This window comes from Pelodiscus sinensis, chromosome 28, assembly GCF_049634645.1.
Source record: "Pelodiscus sinensis isolate JC-2024 chromosome 28, ASM4963464v1, whole genome shotgun sequence".
Taxonomy (NCBI): domain Eukaryota; kingdom Metazoa; phylum Chordata; order Testudines; family Trionychidae; genus Pelodiscus; species Pelodiscus sinensis.
In genome coordinates this window covers 11,016,000-11,034,093 of record NC_134738.1, presented here as the reverse complement: position 1 = coordinate 11,034,093, position 18,094 = coordinate 11,016,000, and the positions used below count along the sequence as shown (strand labels likewise).

Here is an 18,094-nt window from a genome sequence, read left to right as displayed (position 1 = left end):
AGAATGAGGTTTACCACCATCAACAAAACTGCCAAGTTCTGTCGACGTTATGTCGACAGAACTCGGTGGCAATGTAGACGCAGGTATAGTTTTGTCGACAAAAGTCCACTTTTGTCGACAAAACCCTGTTGTCTAGACACACCCTAAGCCTTCACAAACTCCTCAGGCAAGGAGTTCCGCAGATTGACTATGTGCTGTGTGAAGAAGAACTTCCTTTTATTTCGAGTTTTCTTATCCTCTAGTCATAACTCCGGTCACCTGAAGAAGTGGGCTGTGCCCATGAAAGTTCATGATCCCATCTATATGTTTTGTTAGTCTATAAAGTGCTACCAGACCATTTGCTTGATGTTTTTTTCTGTAACAGACTAACTCGGCTACCCCCTGAAGCTCATGATTTTATAGACCTCTATCAAATACCCCCGATGGAACCGTAGCAGTGCTGTGATTGGCTGCTGAGGGAGCGCACGGCTCTCACCGTTACCGTTGTGTGCCATCTGCACACCCCTTACTCCACCTGCCCTGGCTTGACATGCATGTCCTGTTGTAACACCAGGAGGACAAACACTATGTCCATGAAAACCAGCAAGGCTGCCCGTAGACAATGGGAACCAAAATGTCTTGCGGGTCCCCCACAGAACCGCGATGGGCTGCATGCGGCCATCAAGCTGCAGGTTGCCCATCACTGACAGAGAAGCTAATGGAACCAGAAGCAACCCATCGGACTGGTGACAGCAGAAGTAAAAAACCCCTCAGAAATACTCAGGCGTTTGACTCTCTAATTACAACATGAGCGGAGGAAGGGGACGCGGGAGATATAACACATCTCGACTTGGGGAAATGATTTGATACGGTGCCTCGTGAACTCTTACTTGAGAAGCTAATTCAAATTGGCTTGGCGGGGTGAGCGCTGTCACATGGATCGAAAGCTCACTGACGGCCTGGCAACAGAAGGTAACGCTCCGTGGCGCTGTGTGGTGGAGAGGTGTCCAACACAGAGCTGCAGGGATAAGCGCTAGTGCTGGCTTTATTTATGAACAATCTGGATGTGCAGGTGAACAGCACGGTAATTACGTTCGCAGATGATACTAAACTGGGAGGTGTTACAAACACCAGTGAGGACAAAGGATTAACATAAAAGGATCTAAGGAGGTTAGAAAGACAGGCATAGACTGAGCCTGGGCAAAGGCAAGTAAACACATCTAGGGAGAAGAGATCCCGAAGCACAGATATTCACTGCGTGGGTGACATTTAGAAAGCCGGAACGGCCAAAAAAAAAAAAAATACAGCTAGAGGTGAGAGCGGATTATACATGAAATGGGAGCTTGCAATAAGACATGGCAGCAAAGTTAAAAAAAACAAACCCTAATGCCATTTTGGCTTGAAGATGGAGACACATCAGAGCAGCTCCAGCAGGCAGGGGATAAGGGAAGGGGGAGTTCTACTTAAAGCATAAAAAGAATCCCCCCTTCTCTTCCTGGCTAGATTCAAATGCTGTCCAGCTGATTAGCAGAGCACACAGCAGCATGTGTTTCTATTGGTGGTGCACATCTGCACATGCCTCAGTGCACCTAACAAAATTTATTCTGCACATGGATGGAAAAATTTAGAAGGGAACATTGCCAACAACTCCCCCTCTTCCTTCGCTGGTGTGATGTGAGCTCTGGCTGACTGCTCCGTCTCTGCCTGATGCGTTCTGGGTTGGGCTCATGGGTAAAAGGAAATGACCATAGAATCATAGAAACATAGAGCTGGAAGAGACCTCAGAAGGTCATCAAGTCCAGCCTCCCGCTCTAGGCAGGACCAATCCCGACTAAATCAACCCAGCCAGGGCTTTGTCAAGCTGAGTCTTGAAAACCTCTAGGGATGGAGACTCCACTACTTCCCTAGGGAACCCATCCCAGTGCTTCACCACCCTCCTAGTGAAAGAGTTTTTCCTAATATCCAACCTGGACCTCTTCCACCACAACTTCACACCATTGCTCCTAGTTCTGCATCTGTCACTACTGGGAACAGCCTTTCTCCATCCTCTTTGGGCCCCCCTTCAGGTAGTTGAAGGCTGCTCTCAAATCCCCCCTCACTCTTCTCTTCTGCAGATTAAACAGACCCAACTCCCTCAGCCTCTCCTCGTAGGTCATATGCTCCAGCCCCCTCATCATTTTGGTTGCCCTCTGCTGGACCCCCTCTATGTTGAGCAAACCGGGTAGAGAGTAAAGCGACGGAGGAACAACTGAGCAGAGGTAGGGGACTGATTTAGGAGTAAAACTACTGAGCCTGACCCTGGCCCTGAATGGCGCTTGGACGCCCAGGGAGAATTTAAGGCAATCGGCATCCACCTGGAATCAGACCTGATTGCTAAGCCCCTTTGGCGAATTGAGTCCTGATCCTGAGTCACTTAGCCAGAGGTGAGACCCCAAACCACTGGCAAGTGCCTGAAGGGAATAAACCACAAAGAAGAGGAACGGAGACTGGTCCAAGGGTTAATACCTAGGGGCCAGGGGATGCTGAGTGCAGGAACGCTTTGGTTGGGAACAGGGATGTCTACTGGTGTATGGAAGGGCTGTGTCGATGATCTTGGAGAAGCCCACCAGTTAGGTTACTTAATACTTGATCAGCACTAACCCGGACAAATAAGACAGTGCGGAAGGTCCTGGCAGGATGGAAGGAGAACCGTGTGGCTAAGGAGATCAGGGTTCATTCCTAGCGCTACCCCAGCTGACCTTGGATCTGTGCACCTCCATTCCCTCTCCCCCCCATGGGGTATGTCTACATTACAGCGCTAATTCGAACTAACTTAATTTGAACTAGGCGTTAGTCTTCGTAGAATGAGGTTTACCTAGTTCGAATTAAGAGCTCCGCTAGTTCGAATTAAGTTCGAACTAGCGGTTTGTATGTGTAGCGCCTATCAAAATTAATTCAAACTAACGTCTGTTAGTTCGAATTAACTTTGTAGTGTAGACATACCCATGGGGATTAGGACTCTTCAGCAACGCACAGGAAGTGTGTGGATAAACAGCTGGGAAGGGCCCCGGCACTATGGCGATGGGGGATCATATTTGTTACTAGCATTGGAGGAAGGGCAGGATAAACTCAGAACCAAACAAGGTGTGTTTGGGGCGGAGGGGACACAACCAAAAAGATGGAACGAGAAGGCATTTGAACTATGGATGTAACAGTCTAGTCGATTAACCAATTCACTGGGAAGCAAAAGCTTACAGGTTAATGCTATAGCCCACATGCATTGCCCCCACCCTGCAGTCATTTTTTTAGCAGGCTGGCCAGCAGCACGGCTCAGTCCCAGTCTGCACTGGGTCTGGGAGATCAGACCCCACCCCCGGAAAGGTGGTGACAGGCAGCCGGTCCACAAGGGGAGCTGGTTTATAAACTGGCTCTGCTAGTGGACCAGCTCCCACCTGGCACCCCACGTGGGTAGAGAGGCAGCAGCGTGGGATGGCAGGGGGCTCCCCAGAAGTGGAGATGAAACACACTGGCTGCTGGCCCCATGCCCGGGGACTATAGAATAGTCGACTACCCGATAAGAATTCATGAGGTTCCTCGACTATTCAATTAACTGATATGTAACATCCCAAATCGGAACAGAGATGGGGCCAGCTGTAGGAGGAAGCCAAGCACAAAGGGAACTGAAGCTGCTTTGCCCACACAGAGAGCTCGAAGGAACTGGCTTGCCGGGGCAGTGACGGGACGGACTCCCCCAAACCACGTAAAGAAGGAGCTCGCCACGCGAGTCGGCGTCTCCCGTCCCCCACCAGCCATCGACAGCGCAGACCTTGCGTGGAGACGGAGCTCAGCCCACGCAACGGCTGATATTCACTGAGCACATCAGTTCCCATTTGGAATCTCCCACCCCACGGTCCCTGCTGGCTTTGCCAGTGCAGGGCTCCCCTTGGAAAGGACGCTGGCTGGGATCAGGCTGGTTAAACAAGGAGATTTCAGGAGCAATTCCTTGCATCACATTAAAATCACCCCTGCTTTCAACTCTGCCAAGGAGGGGTGGGCAAGCCCGGAACATTATCATTGACCCAAACAGTGTCCACAGGGACGACTGCTCCGCGCCTCTAGAAATGTCTGTGCTGAACGCGGGGGCGAGAACTCGCCGCGCTCTGGGAGGGAACATTGGCTCCACGCAGACAATCGACTTCCGGGAGAGGGGAGCTAGGAGTCCCTGGATGGGACCAAGGGTCAGCCAGACCCTCGTGAGAAGATGCAGCGTGATGTCATAGGGCGGTGGTTTTCAAACGACGGGTCGTGATTCAGGGCTGGGGGTGGAATGTCGGGCGCTGGGTCTCGTGGCTGCAGGGGGATCAGGTGAGCAGCGTGGGGTGGGGAGGAAGGGGGGGGGGCTAAGGCAGCTCCCTGTCTGTCCCGGCACTTCAGGCTGTGCCGCACCCCAGAAGCAGCCGGCAGCAGGCCTGGCTCCTAGTTCTGCACCCCCATTGGCTGGGAATCTACTGCCAGCTGCTTCTGGGGCACAGCAGGGTCTGCAGGGCCAGGAGAGGCAGGAAGCTGCCTTAGCTCCCCCGCTGCACCCCTGACTGGGAGTCGTTCAAGGTAAGCCTCTCCTGCCCCCGCCCTGCAAAGCCAGAGCCCCCTCCTCCACCCCATAGCTCTCCTCCTCAGCCCCACGCCAGAGCCCACACTCCAGTCAAAGTCTGTTGAGTCGCGGCATCAACGATTTTCTTCAACTGAGTCATGAGAAACAAAGTTGGAAAACTGCTGCCATGCGGGACGAGTGGAGGCGGAAGAGAGGGACCTACCGCAGCGACGGCAGTTCACGGGGAGCCAGGATTCCTGGGTTCTATTCCCAGATGTACGAAGAGAGTGGGGCCTAGTGATTAGAGCAATGGGCTGAGAGCGCCGGTTCCTGTGGGGTGCTCCTGAGCTCACTGTGACCTTGGGGACGGGGTTGCTGTTCTCTGTGCGGACACCTACTCCCCTGGGGGCTGCTGGGCCTAAGACAAGTCAAGTCTAGGAAGAGCCTGGTCTGGGAGGTACCAGACAAGGGCGAAGTGATGTTATTACCCCATGGCCAGCGAGTGTATTCATACAATTAAAGGGCACCGTTCAAAGGAGAGAGAGACCCCAGAGCTGTATGACTGGCACTCGCACACGGATGCCAACCGGGCCAGCAAGCGGCTCCCTTAGCAACTGGCGTCCTTCCTGCTCGGAGCTGAGACCAGCATGAACGCAGGGTGCTCAGCGCCTGCCCAGCGCATCCTGCAAAGACCCCAGCCCTGCTGCGTGTGGGGGCGCAGAAGCAGCTCCCACACAAGCCCGCCTTCTCGGAGGGCCCAATCCAGCTCTCGCTGACGTCAATAGCAGGTTGGATGTGGACCTCGACGGGGCTCTTGAACGAACACCTCGGCTAGAAACGCCCAGCAATCCCAGTCTCCAATGGCAGAGGCGCCCTCTACGGATGTCCCTGTGGGATTTACCTGGGTGTTGTCTCTAACCCTCCTCCTACCCACACCCAAAACTCTCCTGAGAAAAGTGGCGCTTTCCCGCCGGCCCAGCTAGGGGCTGGCTTAGAGCAACCTGCCCACTTTACTGGGAGGACGCAGGTTCAAACCCTCAAGGGCTGATTGTTCTCCCCCAATTCCACCCATGTGTCCAGAAGGGACAGACACGCGGCATCCCACAATGCACTGGGAATCAGCTGACTGCAGCAGAAAGAACCAGGGAGCTGGGCCTCGCCGGAGAAGTCCTTGCGGCACATGAGGGAGAAGCATAGCTCCAGTAAGGACACAGGAACTCAGCCCCTTGGCAGTGGGGCTGCTAAGCCCTGGGACTAGGCCAAGCACCCAAGCTAACTGCAACCCCGCACACTGGATGGGCCCTGCTCTCTTGATTCCTTCCCCAACAAGAGGCGACCTCCTCGCTCCTACTCCAGTTCCACCTGAAAAGGGTCATTTTGGTGGGAAACTCTTCTCCAACAGCCACGAAGGATTCCCTGCCCTGGGAGACGGACTCCCAGACATGTCTCCCTCAGCCAGAGAGCTACCACCAGACCCGTCTGCCTTCTCAGGGCTGACAAGAGACCCAAACTGCCCTCTGCCCTCTACAGACTTGCTTTGCTCTCACCATTTTTTAAGTGCAAACTGTTGACAGTGAGAGAAATCTAGACTGGAAGCAGAGCTTCTCCTTCTAGCAGTGCAAATTCCAGGTTAGTAGCATCTCCCTCTACTCGGACCTCAAGCAGGACAAGGGAGGCCTCGAACCTCCAAGAGAAATCTCCAGGCTACATCCGTCAATGCCCAGCTGTGTCCTGAACTGTATGATCCAAAAGAGCCAAGAAATAAGAGAGTGTCTTAATTTTATAATAGCACCTTCCACCCCAAAGCACTCTATAAACTCTAGCCACAGAGAAAACACTCCACTAGGCACTGTAAGATAGCTCCCAGCTCTGGGCAACCTGTACACAGCAAACTTTACAACAGTGTTGGGGGCAGCGGTGGGAATGGCTCACTAAACACATCAGCACAAGCCCTCATCTCATGGCAAGATAGAACGTCAGCTGTCATGCGAGTGACCCGCAGGCATTAAACAGCACGCAGAAATCAACCCTCTCTCCTGGGAAAGGAGAAATGCTGGGTGGACCCTGTTAGGAGTTGAACCTGTAGTTACCGAGCATCTAGGTAGTTTGAAGCTGATACTTAGAGCTCTAAGCAAGTCCCTTCCATCTTGCAAGAGTGGATCAAAGTTACCCCTGACCCAAACCCTCTGAAGCTGGTGTACAATTAATCCTCAGCTTGTTTTCACCTGCATCCAGAGTGTCCAGAATTATTCCCTACACTATCACTAGAGTCACACCACATAATTTGCCCCACTGGGTGTACTGGAATGTAAACCATATAAAGAAAACCTATCAGTGAAATTACAGCAATTACAACTTCTGCTCTTCCTTTGCTGGGTTTGTATGTTTGATGATGTTATAACCCACTGGAGAATTATTCCTTGGAGGAATAGACCATTAACGGGAATCCACTGCTCTACCTCTGCCCAAACAGACCCACCCAGCCAGCACCCCAGGGCTCCTCCTGGTTCAATAAGGGACATGCCTGAGTTACGTCCATGGGGACTCCCATTGAAGTCCAGTTCAGGCATGTGCTTCCTTGCTCAAGCAGGGCCTACAGTCCGAACTCATCCTCTGTTCCTAGACAAGAAAAGAGGAGCAGGCGCTGAATCAACACAGCTGAAGACCTGGAAGGGTGTGTATTTGTGGGGATTGCAAAAACCTGAGCAAGTGCCAGTCCTATTCCCACCCGTGTATCATCACAGCTACTCCAACTCACCAGTGTATCATCACAGCTAAGTCCTCCGCTGCTTAAGAGAACATTCCTCTAGCTCTTCTCTAGTCCTCGCCTTCAAAGCACTTTCTCAACCGTAATGAATCAAACCTCACATCCTTCAGGACTCATTATGCCCTTGACTTTGGGAAGGGGTGTAAGGAGGGACCTATTCTTCCAAGCAATCTAAGTTTCTTAATAGTTACTCTCCCACTGGGTGTTTTTTCTTTCCTGCAGTTACTACAGAACGTTCAAAACCCTTTGCATTATTTCTAATCCATGTGCTTTATCCTACATGACTTCTCTGGCTAGCAGAATGAAACAGATCTCCTGCGTTCCATACCTACAGCGATTTGGCTCAGGACAGCAGGTAGAGTATTAACTAGGAGCTGAACCAACCAAGACCCCTCTTCACCCCTCCACTATCCAGCAGTACGTCAGAGCCTTGCAGCTTACAATTAAGAGCTTTTGCAGAATGGGTGACAACGTCAATCGATTCCAGATTGGACAGAGCCCTCAAGAAGATGCCATAGGGAACAACCCACCCTCCAAATGATGAGAATGGATTACGGGCTTGAGCCCAAGACTACTTCTGGGCAATGCTTCTGAGGTTTGGATCGGGCCCTTCGATTCTTAAAAGCTTTCATTTCTAAATTCTAGGATACATTGGGAAAGAGGCATGGGGGGGGGGGGGATTTTATCTGGAGCAACAGGACTTAATGTGCCCAGTCCTTGCTGTTCCTGTTCTGACCATTTTAGCACCGTAAACCGAATTGGAAGAAGATGGGATTGGTAAAAGGCCAGGTTATTTTAAAAAAATCATTCCAGAATGACTAGAAAAGATTACAAACAAATTCCAGAAAAGATCTGTAGAGATGTACAATGCCTCACATCCTACTCATTTCAAGCAAGCCATTTTAACATGTTATTTACATATTAGAGCTTTTCTCAGAATAGGAATGTATTATATATTTTTAGAGAAAGATAAAATAAAGATATTTACTACAGGATTTGATTGTCAGCAAACACAATATATTTACTGCATTAGCATTTGCTCACAGTGCAAATGGTACAACAATACATCAGTTCAATATTTCTGATTTTTTCCTTAAAAATGCTGTATGCATTAACTATCATATTTGCATTACAACGTGACAAATGAGCAAATGAAATGTGTGTGAAAATTATCACCTTTTCACAATATCAAGCATATTTTTTAACCTTAGTATAAGGTACTATAAATCCAAGAAATAAAAACATCCACAAAATATATTACATCTGGTAGGTCTTTTTTTTTCTCTAAGTACTCAACTTTATACAAAAGTCTTTCAAAAATATCATTCCCTTAGGTTTGCATGGTTAAACCTGATTTTTTTTTTTTTGCTCCTTTCAGTTCACATAAATTAGACTGCATTTTTTCCTCTTCTCCTTTATTTTGTATGGTTTTTGTTTTGATTTTGTTTTTGTTTTTTTTATTAGAAAAAAAGATCACATGCAGACATCAAACCTGAATAGCACAACCTTTTGGCAACAAATATTTTTTAAATAATTATTTTTGCTTAGTTTAGCTTAAATGTCTGAGCACAGTTTTATTAAAACAAAAGAAGAAAAAATCAGAGCAGGCATGCAGTGACATGCACATACCAGAAGGAGAAAGAAAAAAAAATAATATTGAGGGTTAACTGATTTCTCCTCCCTGTGTTTTTAAGTGACCAAATAAAATAAAAATATCTCACATTATAAAAAGTATTCAGCAAAATACTGTTTTCTGCATTTCTGTAAAGAATTTCCCTTCTGCTGAAAATATGTTAAATCAGCCTTACCCTTCCCCCCCCTCCAACATTATATTGTCAACCCAGAGTAAGCTAGGAGTACCTGGAAATTCACAACCCACGCCCCTTTTAGTTTCTTTTGAAAGATCTAGATAGCTAGTCCTTTTAAATCCACCACAGAAAAATGGTGCTTTGAACAAAATATAATAAAGGGGGGAAAAGATGCATAAAGTGACTTTAAATCAGACATCCTGTAAACTTAATTACTGCCCCTGCCCTCCCCCACCCGAACAGTATACTAGCCATAGGGGGAAAAGATTGAATAGGTAACAACAGTACATTCAGTCAGATCTTTGATGAAAGCTGCTAAGCAGCCCTACTAGCTCCCTCTTTCTAAGGGTTCAATTGAGCCCGTACATTCAGAGCTGCTTACAGAGGACAACTGGGAGGTGGATTTGGGTGTGATAAAAGAGGATTTTAGTTGAATACAAATCCCCCATCTTCCCTCTGGAGGAAAGTTTGGAGTGACTATTTTACTCCTCACAGTTATTTTCTCTTCTCCAAAAATTAAACATTAAAGCTGTAAATACTGATATACCTTTATATATGGTCGGTACTGTACTAGAAAGCCAATAGTGACATTAACAAATACATACTGTATATATTTTTATTATTATATTTTAATTCAGAACTGCTGTCGAGATGGTAACAAGAACAGAAATGGCAACAACCTCTTTTCAGCCAGATGGAAGGGGGAAAAGATGTTTCTCCTCCCTCTTCCCAAGGTTTTTCTTACTAAATGTGACATGAAATAAAACACCAAGTGGAGTGAAATGGTGAAATTTAAGGGGTGGGGGGTTGCCTCTTTCTTTCTTCCTTTCTTCCTTCCAGAAGGGAGGACGCATGGGTGGAAGAGGTGGGAGGAAAGGAGACAGGGGATGAACCCGCAAAGGAAATCGGTTTAAATAATAAACCGCATGAAGATAAATCTGGAGCAGCCAAGAGCTGATCCCAAAAGCCATATCCCTTCTCCAGCACATCAGAGAAAGTGCCTCGAAGACCAGTAGTGAAGAGACCAGGAAAACCATCAAGGCAGAGGCTCCAAGAGGGGGGCCGGGAGACCAGAAGCAGCAGCAGCATCCTAGGCATTTCTGTAAGAAACACTGAGATCAGATGGAAGGCCACCCGTGCCAAAGATACCCAAGGTCCCCGCCTGCGTCCAGGAGGCGGCTGGGTTCTCTCCATGCGCCAGAGTCCTTTGGGGGTGGTTGGAGATCGAAGCAGCCCAGTTCAACTCGGAGTCACAGACACACACAGGGATGCACAGTCTCAACGGGCAGCAAGCACTGCGCTTTGGTGCCCCTCCACCACCTCCAATGAGCAGCGGGGAGGGGGGGGGAGGAATGGGGTGCGCGTATTTGGAGAGGGGGGCGCTTCCCCCGCAGCCGTCACCACCACCCTCGCTGGCACCGCATGCCTTTCCACAGCCCTGCAACCCCTCGCCCGGCCCCCCCAGCTCCGGGGTGGGGTCGGGTCCCCCCTTTCCCGCAGCCGATTCGGATCAAGACGATCCGATGGAAAGCGAAGTCCCCACCGCGGTGAAGCGGGGACAGGAGGGGAGGCGCACGCACTGTCTCTTGGCGAGGGGTCCCCGTCGGTGCGCGTTTGCTAAAGGCAGCCATTGGGAGGCACTAGGGCCGGGGGTCGGGGCGGGGGGCTTCACGCGCAGGTGGTGACCACCGGGGCCAAGGACACGGGCGGCGAGGAGGAGGCGGAGGAGCCCTTCTCGGCCTTCTTCTCCTTCTGCTTCAGGTGGATCTTGGCGTGCCGCTTGCGCTCGTCGCTGCGCGCAAACTTGCGCCCGCAGAACTCGCAGGCGAAGGGCTTCTCGCCCGTGTGGGTGCGGATGTGGGTGGTGAGGTGGTCGCTGCGGCTGAAGCTCCGCATGCAGATGCGGCACTGGAAGGGCTTGTGGCCCGTGTGGATCCGCAGGTGCCGGGTGAGTTCGTCCGACCTGGAGAAGCGCCGGTCGCAGCCCTCGGCCGGGCAGGCGTGGGGGCGCTCGTGGAGCGGGGTTTTGCTGGGCCGGTTGGGGTACTTGCGGGGCCGGATGGGCTTGAGGGTGAGGGGCGGCTGCTGGAGGCTGCCGAAGCTGGGGTGGATCTGTTTGTCCTTGAAGGCTTTGATGGTCTCCAGCGGGGTGATGGGGGGAGGGTTGACTCGGATGGGATCCAGGCTTTGGAAGGGTTTGTGCTCCGGAAGGGCGCCCATGTCGTTGGGGTGGTGGTAGAGGTTATAGTCTGGGATCATGGGGAAGAGGTTACTGTCCAAGCCGGGCTTGGCGGTTTGGTAATCCTGGGGGGAATAGGTGAGGCCGGGGTTGCCTTGCGGGTCGTGGAAGGAGACTGGCTCCGAGTAGAGGTCACTGCAGGTGGAATACGGGGGCAGCGCGGGGTACATCTGGTCCACCTCGCCCTGGTTCTGCACCATGCTGGCGGCGGAGTTCTGGGTGCTGGTGATGGCGCTGGAGGAAGGCGGCACCCCCAGGATCCCCGCGCTCATGAGGCTGATGATGTTATCCTGACACCAGTTGGACGGGGAATCGAAGGCGAATTTCCCCAGGTAGGTCACAGTCTTGTTGCCAGGGGCGGGCTGGAAACTGCCCGAATAGGACGACAGCTCCTGGCTGGTCTTTTCGTTCGCTAATCCAATATCCATAACATTATCTGCCGGAAGGAAAGAGAAGCGGGGTGAGTAACCAAGGCGCGTCCGAGAGGGGAGCAGGCAACCATGGGGAGGGGGAGGGGGGCTAGTTCGGACAGGGCCGTAGGGAAACCGGGGTCTGGGGAGGGGCGAGAAGTTCCCAGGCGAAGGGCCTTCCCCTAGGACTGCGGCTCCATCCCCAAACCGCCGGGAAGAAGCAGGAAAACGGAACAGCAGCTTAGCCGTGCATGGCGCACACACATCCACCCATGGGGACTTTCGGTCAGGCCTGGACACACACGCGCGCGCACCCCCTGTGTTCACACACCAGCCCCTCCCCAGGGGGACTCACACACCCCGATCGCGGGGACACGGCCACACAGCCACGCACGAGACAGCTCCACGAAGACAGACAGCCTAAGGTGCGACAGCCCCACGCGCGCGGACTGGAGACCCGCGGCGTGTTGTCGGCTACGGCCCAGGGAGCAGCCCTGCAAGGTGGGGCAGGAGGAAGCAGGTACCTGAAGTTACAGGTAGGCTGAGGCTGCCAAGAGCGACCTGGTCTCTCTACTGGTGTCCAGGGGCTTTGCCACCCCAGCAGGGGACTCCAAGGACCCGTATCCGGCCAGTGCCACCAGGCGCTTTACAAACTCGCCGTGTGTTCTGCGTCCAGCCCAGGTAGGAGAGATACAAGGGAGTTTTAGAGAGGGCAGCCCGGCACCGGCTTGAACAGGCACCACGCGAGAGCCGCCGCGCTTCGGATCCGGGGCCGGAGGGATGCAAAGGCGGCGGCGGGGGCAAAGCGGATCGGACCCCCTCCCCCAAGAATTGGAGTCAGAAGAAACCAGAGCAGCAGCAGCCGGGGCAACTTCAGCGGCACCCAAGTACTCCTGGCCCGGGAGAGGGACTGGGGGGGGGGGGGAGAGCGGAGCCATCGCTTCTCTGCCTCACCTGTCTCCCCCCGGGTTTCCCCCTTCTCCTCCTGCCCCCAAAGCACCATCCCCATCACTCCTGCTGCATCCCCCTCGTGGAGAGCAGAGTTCACCCCCCCCCCCACGCCCTATACGCTTCTGGCCCCAATCCGAATCCAAAAAGTCTGCGCCGGATCCTTTCTCCCCGAGCTCAACGCAGCGCACCCCGGATTGAACGGCCCCCCGCCCCCCGGAATAGACACAGCAGGTCTCTAGCTCCAGACACAGACACGGAGGGAGAGACGCCGAGAGCACACGCAGAGCCACATTGCAGGAGCACACGCACATGTAATAAACACACAAGCCCTCTCCGAGGGAAGCGAGCATCCATGGATTTGACCAGCTCCTGGGTGGGGGGCTTCGAACCTGCACCCTCCCGCACGCCCCTCCCGGACCCCCAGAGATCTGGCCCCGGCAGCGTACCTTCCACCTCTCTGCCTGGCGGCTTCCACACCCCACCAGAGCCCCGAGCAGCTGAGGGAAAAGCCCCGCCGCTGCGGAGACAGCGCTGGCATAGAGACGCGCAGAGAGAAGGGGCTGGGTGGGGAGGGGGTGGGTGGGAGAAAGATTTCCAGCCCCACCGGCTCCTTTCCCTTCTCCATCACCCCCCTCCCCACACACACACAGCACGCGTCCTCCCCCTCCCCTCCCATCCTCCCCCTGCCTCCCTTTCCCTCACCTGCAGCCATCTGGTTGTAATGAGCCACCGACTCGCTGCTGCCGGAGAAGAGGTTCAGAGAGTTGGGGATCTCCTCGGGGTACAGATTGTCAGGCAACGGGTTCATCAAAGTGTTCATGGTCCCCGGCAGCTTCTCCACCAGTTTGCCGGTCATAGCACTGGGGAGGCGAGGCCGGTTCAACGTGGCTCCGAGCGCAGCTCCCCGGGAAACGGCATCCGATCCGAGTGGCAAATCCGTGCAAGGGGAATCATGCAAGAGAAAAGTTGGGGTGGGGGAGGGGGGAGGCGGGGGAGTTGAGGGGGGCGGTTTTGCGGAGGAGGGGGCCAAGGGAGGGGGTTACAATCCTCAGCGGGTCCTTGGTGGTGTTTCCTCCAAGGGGAGGGGCGGTCTGTCTTGCCGATGGTTGTAGAAGCTGGTAGTGGGGGGGTGTTTGATCCCTCCCCCCCTCCTTTCCTCTCTCGCTCTGCCTCTGTCCCCCTCGCCTGCGAGCAGGTTCCCTCACTGCTGCCCAAATGTTCAGCCAGGGAACTCCACAGCCTATTTATGTGAGGCACTGGAAAGCTCCGTGACGTAGCTGCCCATATATGGACAGACAAAGCCCAGCCGAGGGCGAGACGTCACAATGGAAGCTCCTCACAATGGAAAACTAGAAAGCAGGAAGCAGAGCCCTCAGCCAATGCGGCGCTGCGCCTGCGAGGCAAAGCCACGGACCCAGCGCACGATTTTGAAAGCGCCCGGGTGCGCGAAAAAGGCTCTTTCTCTGCCCCCAGACCCCATGAAAGCCCGTCTGTGCTGCAGGCTGCCCTGCCTCACCCGGGGACAGATCCGACAGCGATGGCTGGTGTGTGGCACCCTCTTCCACCCGGCAGCCCCTGGGGACCTTTTCAAAAGACACAGCGCGCCCTTCCTGACTTTGAGGCGACTTCGCAATTACTTTGGCAAGGCGAAAAGCAAGCTAGCTCCCCCCTCCCCCCCACACTGACCCGAGCCCAGCCCCGGTTGGCGCCCCCTGCCCAAAGGTGAGGGCCAAAGAAATGAGCCAGGTTCGTGCAATGATGCCACGGGAGTGTATATTTCAAAGCAAAACGTGTTTTAAACGCAGGTGGCGCGGATTGTCGCGTACTAGCTGCACATCTGGGCTGTAACACCGTAAGGGGTCGAGGCACATCTGGAAAGCTAAATAGGATCTAAGGCCAGTGCATAGCTTGAACCCTCCCCGCACAAACAAACGCTTGTATGCAAAGTTACACTGTGGTTTGGGGACATATTCCCATATTACTTAGTATTCACAGTTCCATGTTACCTCCATGCATCCCCCACCTTAAGATAGGCAGGTGTGGAGGGGGTGGTCCGAACCAGGATGGAGGAACTATTGCAGGGGTGGGGAACCTTTTTTGGGTCGAGGGCTAGTGACCCACAGAAAATCGATCCGGGCGTCCACACAGGTGAGAAAACAAAAACAAACAACCCCCCCTTAAGTGATGGGGCCCCTGTCTGAGAAGCAGAAAGACACTCCTCACAGTCCCCTCCCACAGATCTTGTGGGGGGAGGGGGGATGGTGGGGAAGGGGGGGGGGCAGACTAGTAGATTTTGTGTGATCCAGCCCTGCAGTGGGGCTAGAGCGTCAATTCGGGCTCCCCAATGCTGGAGGGCCCCTAAGCCTTTAGGGCGGATCCAGGCAAGCCAGGGGCCGCATCCGGCCCCCGGGCCTTAGATTCCCCACCCTTGAACTAGAGGCTTCATGTTGGTCTTTGCGCACACGCAACGTGGAAAGCAAAACTGGCCCCAGGAAAATCATCTAATTTCCAAGGGACCCGGGAAAGGGGAGCTACGGAGGTGCTAGCGCGCAGTGCCAGGCAGCGAACTGTTTGGGGGGAGCGCACCGTTTGAGACATCTGGCTTAAAGGGGCTGAACGCGCAGAAGTCTGGGCCCACTTGCAATGTGTTTTCACGCTCATCACCGGGAGCAGAAGACCATTCATTTGCATCCAGGAGCCCTTGCACAGCCCTGCGTGCTATTATGCAGAGGAGCGCTTTGCAACACGGAAAGCTGGTTACACCCGTTGATCGCCTGTGATTTTGTAGCCTCCCCTCCCCCTTTAAAGTTTGGCACTTCCCAGGCGTCGGTAATTAGGTGGTTTCGTGCTAAGTGTGCCAGCTGATGCTATCTTTACATAAACCCCTCCGAGTTATACAGCAAGCCTATGGAAAAATTCGATGTTGCAACCGCTCCGCTTACCCAATTCCTGCAGGGCCAGCTTTGCAATGCGAGTGAAATCCAGGAGGCTGGAATCTGGAAGCTGAGGCTGCCACGATTTTTGCATTGAAGGGGGGAATCTGGAGGGAAGGGGTGTGTGTGTGCGCGCGCGGGAGGGGGCTGATTGCGCCTCTTTAGATACCTGATTTTTTTTGTGGAAGCCCTGAATTGCACTCCTGGGGCGGGCCTGTATCTTCCCAAAAAGGGGTTTTTTTTGGGTGTGTGTGTATAGAGAATGCAATGTAGCTTGGAACGCTTGGGGGAGAGGGTGGGGGTGTACATGCACCATTATTTTCACGTGCGTGTGTGGGGGGATACTCCATGTCACACCTGGGGGGTAGCTTGTCTCACGGGCTGTTTCAGTGAGGGGGGAGGTGCCTCAGGGTGACCCCACAACTGTTCCACGGGGCAGCAAATCTGTTCCCAGCAGACGCCTCATTGTTACTGCTTTGCATTTCCACGACGCCTGGAGCAAGACCTCGCTTTGCTGCCGGCTGGACACACCCAGCGCAGAAGAGGCGGCCGGGGCTAAGGGGACACGGCTCTTGGGGAGCGCACCCGGGCAAGGCCCTTGCGATGTTTGCTAGTGGAAGAGGGTGCAGCCTTGCCTTTGGGGGGGAGCTTCACTCTGCCCCCCCCCTCCCAGGCGTGCGCGGGAGCTCGGCGGGGTCCTACCCGCAGGAGGGGTTTGCCCTGGGAGAGGGACCCCCGCCTGCATCGCAGGGGGCTCCCCATTTGCTGCTGGCATCGGAGGGGGCAGGAGACCCCAGCTGGCCGTGGGGAGGGGTCCCCTTAGGGGCCTGCCCTGGGACCCCCCCCACCCCGGATCCAGCTCAGCCAGCGGCCCCGCTGCAGCCAGGCGGGGAGGGGGGAGGCCGGGCCGGGCAGGCAGCCCGGGGGAAGCTCCATACAAGGCTCAGATCCGGCCCCACCCCCAGCTCCTTCTATGGCAGCCGGGGTTCCGGTTCCCTGGCTCCCGCTGCAAGGGGAGAGCGAGCGAGCGGAACTGGCAGCCTTTAAAGGAGCCGCCCGGAGGGGGGGGGGCAGGCTGGATCGCTGCCCCCTGCAGGGCCCGTGTGCACCGCCCGGACCGCAGCCAGCCCAGCCCGGCCCACCCAGCGCCAGGCAGGGGAGGGGGGGTCGAGCCAGCGGGGCTGCTGGCATCTGCAGGGCCCTCGCTCAGCGCACAGGGGTTGGGGCGTTTCAGGCCTTTCTCCCCCCCAAAGACCCACCTGCAGGCGGGGGACCAGATGTCCCCATTTTACAGGGACAGCCCCAGTGGGGGGGGGCTTTGCTTGATGACCCCAGCGCCTGTCCCTCTCCCTTCCCCTCCTGATTTTTCACACGTGCACCAGGGGGGCTCGGTTGATCTAGCTGGGGTGGAAAGTTTTTCTGAGTCGTCTCACTGAGCACCCCAAAGTGTAGAAGGCCATGCCAGGTGCCAGCAGGCAGGTAGCTGGGGGGGTTACCACTAGGATCCAGTAATGGCACCAAACACCCTCGCTTCCCTCTGTCCTGGGAGCAGATCCCATTCTCCTCCAGCTTCGTTCCCTGCAGGGACCGTGGCCTGATCCTGTGGCCCCTATGGAGCAGAGGGCCAGGCAGTTTGCTGTTTCCTTTATCCGAATTATGATACCGCGCATCTCAGCGGTCCCATTTAGATTATAACCTCCTCGGAAGAAGGACTTTAAACCAGAGTCGACTGATAGTGACGCTGGGGTAAATCTGGAGTTGTTCCAGATCATAGAGCTGGAGGTCATCAAATCCAGCCCCCTGCCCAAGGCAGGACCAATCCCAGCTAAATCAATCCAGCCAGGGCTTTGTCAAGCCGAGATGTATTGCTCCAGATGTATCCCTTGGCCCTGTTGTGGCTGGAAAGCCCTTATGTACAGCACTACAAACATGAGAGTCAAACCTTTGTAGGGACTCGCTAGCGGTGTGGATCTTGGAGGGATCTTGGAGTCTCTACCGCTGTGCCTGGAGGGAGCTGACATAACACACTGGCCTGTGGGTTACGTTCACGTCTGCTAAAAAATGTGACCCCCTCCAGACTCAGCATTTTATGACTTTGGTTCCTACGGAGTCTTCTGATGGATGTAGCAGGGGACAGGGAAGGGGTGTCTGGAATGCACCAGGTATGTTCTACATTAGATACAAACAGGGCCTGCTCCCCCGCCCCTACTTCCCAGCCCTGGGGGACCTGCTTAGCAAGCACACAGGTGGGAAGAGGTGTACAGAGCAAGACTTTCCCTTTGATTCCAGTGCCTGTATTGTCTCCCCTCCTCCACTGCCAAAGGCAGAATCATAACAAATATCAATAAAAAGCGTCTCCGGATTTTATAGTAGAGGGCTGAGTGTTTGCTTTATTTTATTGGCAGACACAGATGAGACTTTCATTCCTAATTACTGT

The 18,094-nt window shown here is 54.1% G+C and overlaps 1 protein-coding gene across 2 annotated transcripts; it reads right to left on the bottom strand.

Annotated features, from left to right (window-relative positions):
• Positions 1-8,311: 8,311 nt before the first annotated feature.
• EGR3 (early growth response 3) lies at positions 8,312-14,367 on the bottom strand. Of its 2 annotated transcripts, none has more exons than XM_075910844.1 (2): positions 13,427-14,367; positions 8,312-11,799 (listed from the first exon to the last, which is right to left on the bottom strand). In XM_075910844.1, the coding sequence occupies exons 1-2, from the start codon at positions 13,578-13,580 to the stop codon at positions 10,793-10,795; spliced, it is 1,161 nt and encodes a 386-aa protein (XP_075766959.1). In that variant the 5' UTR covers positions 13,581-14,367; the 3' UTR covers positions 8,312-10,792. The 2 variants fall into 2 exon arrangements, with proteins under 2 accessions (XP_075766959.1, XP_075766960.1); XM_075910845.1 differs by lacking the exon at positions 13,427-14,367 and adding an exon at positions 12,298-12,437.
• Positions 14,368-18,094: the final 3,727 nt, after the last annotated feature.

Excerpts from the sequence above, each read along its gene's own strand:
- EGR3 (XM_075910844.1), bottom strand. The coding sequence starts at position 13,580 with ATGACCGGCAAACTGGTGGAGAAGCTGCCGGGGACCATGAACACTTTG. Across the intron at positions 11,800-13,426 it reads TTACAACCAGATGGCTGCAG|ATAATGTTATGGATATTGGA; the intron begins GTGAGGGAAAGG and ends TCCTTCCGGCAG.